The 4,440-nt window shown below is 38.4% G+C and overlaps 1 protein-coding gene across 1 annotated transcript; it reads right to left on the bottom strand.

The window, feature by feature from the left end:
• Window positions 1-3,568: 3,568 nt before the first annotated feature.
• Window positions 3,569-4,087, bottom strand: LOC124886638. Its single transcript, XM_047395516.1, has one exon. It carries the CDS (start codon window positions 4,085-4,087, stop codon window positions 3,569-3,571), a length of 519 nt encoding a protein of 172 aa, XP_047251472.1.
• Window positions 4,088-4,440: the final 353 nt, after the last annotated feature.

Genomic DNA, 4,440 nt, shown 5'->3' with positions numbered 1-4,440 from the left:
AAAACATGAGCAACTCGGCTTAATTTCAATGGTCCAAGTGGAGGTCCACCAAATTTTTAATGGTCTACCACTTTGGCCATCGCACCTTACCAGAACCTAGGAAACTCAGCTTGATTTTGACGGTTAGTGTGGTAGTCCACCAATTTAGTGATGGTCCACCACTTTGGCCATCAACTTTATCCAGTGAGTGAATTTTTTAGCTTCTTTGCGACAGTTGAAAAAGTGGTCCGTCAGGTGAATGGTGGTCCACCAATTCAGCCGTCACTTTTGTTCCAGTAGCTTAGATTTTCAACCCTTTTTTCAATTGTATTACACTTTCTTTTTGTTGTATTTTAAATCCTGAACACTTTACAAACACATAAAAATGCACTAGAATAGCAAAATAATTTAACTAATGTTTTACAATAACACACTGTGGGTTGTGTCCCACACGACTCAGTTATATCGATTACTTAGACTTTATAAAGATAGATTGTATCAATACTCCTTATGGAGTCCATTAGACCGATATAAAGTTTTACACGCTCCCCATTTTACCTTGAAGACACTTTCGTCTTCATTTTCAAGTTCCACTACTCCAGATGAGTATACTTGACTCACTTTAAATGGGCCGGACCATTTGTATTTGAGCTTACCTGGAAATAGTTTGAGTCTGGAGTTGAACAGAAGCACCAAGTCATCTTTCTAGAAATCTTGCTTTTTAATTCTGCGGTCGTGGTACTTCTTCATTCTTTCCTTGTATAGATCAGCCCGGTCATAACCTCTAAGATGGAACTCGTCCATTTCATTCAGCTTCCCCATTCTCATATTTGCTACCTCATTTTAATTCAAGTTAAACCGATTCAGTGCCCACAACGCTTTATGCTCTAGCTCAATCAGCAAATAACACACCTTGCCATAAACTAATTGCTATGGCGATAAGCCAATAGTTGTCTTGAAAGCCATTCGATATGCCCATAAGTCATCGTCCAGCTTCCTAGACCAGTCCTTCGTGCTAGCATTTACAGTCTTGGAAAGGATAGCTTTAATTTTCTTATTAGAGATTTCTACCTGCCCACTTGTTTACGGGTGGTATAGTGTAGCCACTTTATGCTGCTTAACTCCATATTTTGCCAAAGCAGCTTTAAACATCTTGCTGAAAAAGTGTGATCCTCCATCATTAATGATGGTATGTGGTACCCTGAAGCAAGAGAAAATGTTTTTCCTCAAGAATGCAATAACTTTCTTCCCTTCATTATCTGCTAGCGCCACTGCCTCAACATATTTTGACACGTAGTCAATGATAACTAATATGTACTTCATCCCAAATGAGCTCAGGAAGGGCCCCATAAAATCAATGCCCCAGACATTAAATAATTCTATCTCTAGCATTTTAGACATTGGTATCTCATGGTGCTTTAAGATGGACCCTTGCCTTTGACATTGGTCACACCTCTTCATGAACTCATAGGCATCTTTGAACAAAGAGGGCCAATAGTAGCTACTCTGAAGCACTTTCCTTACAGTTTAATCACCTGATTGGTAACCTCTAACTGGGGAGGCATGACTTACTTCCAGTACACTCAACATATCTATTTTTAGGATGCACCTTCTAATAATACCATCCGTACACCAGCAAAAAAGATTCGGCTCATCCCAGAAGTAATGTGTCATATCATGGAGAAACTTTTTCCTTTGATTAAAAGAAAGATTCTCTAGTATTACTTCACTCACCACATAATTAACCAAATCAGCATACCAAGGTATTTTCTCCATAACAGCAGCCAAGATTTTCTCATCCGAAAATGCATCATTGATCTTAAATTCATCTCTTGCTGCTTGCTCGCCTTCCACCCTAGACAGATAATCTGCCACTTTGTTTTCGCAACCCTTCCTATCCTTGACTTAGAAGACAAATTTTTGAAGAAGCAGCACCCATCTAATCAACCTTGGTTTTACATCCTTTTTCTCCATCAAATATCTCAAGTTTAAATAGTTAGTGTGGACCACCACCTTGGTTCCTAGTAAATAAGCCCAGAACTTCTCAAAAGCATAGACTACTGCAAAAAGTTCCTATTTTGTGACAGTGTAGTTCTTTGAGCCTTATTTAAGGCCTTGTTTGCATAATATATTGGATGAGCAATCCGGTGAAACAATAATAAGAGCATCAACTAGCTTCCTTTGAGGGCATTCAAATGCCTTCAAGTACTCATCATCAAAGGAGAATTTGACTTTCTTCTCCCAAAGTTTACGAAGGGGGTTTGCAATCTTTGAGAAGTCCTTTATAAATCTCTGATAAAAGCCAACATGACCAAGAAAACTATGCACTCCTTTCACTAAAATAGGAGGAGGAAGCTTCTCTATAACCTCAACTTTAGCTCGATCAACTTCAATCCCCTTTGCTAAAATTATGTGTCCGAGAACAATGTCCTTCGTCACCATGAAGTGGCATTCCTCCTAATTAAGCACAAGATTGAGCTCCTCACACCACTGTAAAGCCCTACTCAAATTTACCAAACACAGATCAAACGAATCTCCTAACACTGAGAAATTATCCATAAACACTTCCAAGGTGTCTTTAACCATATCTGAGAAAATAGACATCATGCACCATTGAAAGGTAGCAGGTGCATTACACAATCCAAATGGCATCCACTTGAATACAAAAGTACCATATAGGCAGGTGAATGTAGTTTTCTCCTGATCCTCCAGGGCTATAGAAATAAGATTGTAACCAGAATAACCATCCAAGAAATAATACCAACCTCTTCCTGCCAATCGATCAAGTATCTGATCCATGAAAGGCATTGGGAAGTGGTCCTTCAATATCCACTATTTGAGTTTTCTATAATCTATACACACCCTCCACCTAGTAATAGGACTAAATAGAATTAACTCATTTTTCTCATTAGCCACTATTATCATGCCCCTTTTCTTGTGCACAGACTGAATAGGACTTACCCACTTACTGTCTGAAATAGGATATACTACTCCTGCATCTAGCCACTTGATGATTTATTTCTTTACCACCTCTTGCATAGGTGGGTTTAGAAGATGCTGATGCTTAATAGTTGGAACACAATCCTCCTCTAGCTGAATCTTATGTGTACATATACCAGAAAGGATACCGATGATGTCTGCAATAATCCAACTAGTAGCCCTCTTAAATCTCTTAAGAACAAAGATGAGATATTGTACCTGTTGCTCACCCAGTTAGTGAAAATAATGATAGGTAGCATATTCCCACTACTTAAAAACACATACCTCAAATGACCGAAAAACTCCTTCAGCTCCAAGGTAGGTGGATCTTTGATAGAAGGCTTATCAGGTGGACTTGGATGATTTTTCAAGTCCAAATCCAACTTCTTGGGTACATATGAATAAGACCCTATGCTCGTTAAGGAACACACCATCTCTTCATAATCTTCAATACCGTAATGATTAAATTTCATTAATACAACAGCTAAAGTCTCCACAACAAATTTTTCTTCTATAGGAACTTCTTGCTCTTCCTCATAATAAATGTCCATAATGGAAAATACGCTCATAGCATTATGCTATTTCATGGACTGACATACATCGAATCGAACTACCCATCATTCAACTTGAATAGTAGTTCATTTTCCCTCAAATCAATAAGTACACTCCTGGTTGTGATAAAAGGTTTACCTAAGATTATGGGAACCTCAAAATCCACCTCACAATTGAGAATGACAAAATCAGCTGGAAATATAAAGCTGTCCACCTTAACTAATACATCATATAAAATCCCCATGGGCTGAATCACATATCTGTCCGCCATAACTAATCTCATATTTATGAGAGTATGATCCCCCAAACCTAATTTCTTATACATATCAAGCGACATCAAGTTTATACTGGCTGCTAAGTTATATAGAGCTTTTGCAAAATCAAGAGGGCCAATAGTGCACGAGATGGTAAATTCTCCTGGGTTTGCTTTTTTCTGCACCAATGACCTTGTGGAAATAGCACCATAATGATGGATATTGTCCGCCGTCTCAAAACTAACTATCCGATTCTTCATAACAAGGTCTTTCATAACTTTACATACCCAGGCATTAACGGGCATTTGCTTCAATACCTCCATTAATGGCAAATTAATCGTTAACTACTTAAGCATGGCCATAAACTTGCGAAACTTTGTGTCGTCGGCCTTTTTTTCAACTGATGAGAAAATGGAGAATATGGTTTCGGGAGGGTAGTAACCACCACTTCAGTTTCCTTTCCCTTGCTCTTCTCCGACTCATTAACCTGCTGATTATTGGATGATGTATTATCAATAACCTCATCCAGTTTCTCAGATTCCACTGGACAACTTTATTCATGCTCAATATCTTTTTCAATCATGTCTTCACTCATAGCTTTACCCACAGATGGGCCTGGTAATACTTTACCACTCCGTGAGGTAATTGCCATACAAGAGTCATTATTTTGAGGGTT

The sequence above is a fragment of the Capsicum annuum genome, chromosome 8 (genome assembly GCF_002878395.1).
Source record: "Capsicum annuum cultivar UCD-10X-F1 chromosome 8, UCD10Xv1.1, whole genome shotgun sequence".
NCBI classification, from domain to species: Eukaryota; Viridiplantae; Streptophyta; class Magnoliopsida; order Solanales; family Solanaceae; genus Capsicum; species Capsicum annuum.
This window is presented reverse-complemented; position numbering and strand designations above follow the sequence as displayed.

What these genes read in the sequence shown, in the direction of transcription:
- LOC124886638 (XM_047395516.1), bottom strand. Translation starts at nt 4,087, where the DNA reads ATGGAGGTATTGAAGCAAATGCCCGTTAATGCCTGGGTATGTAAAGTT.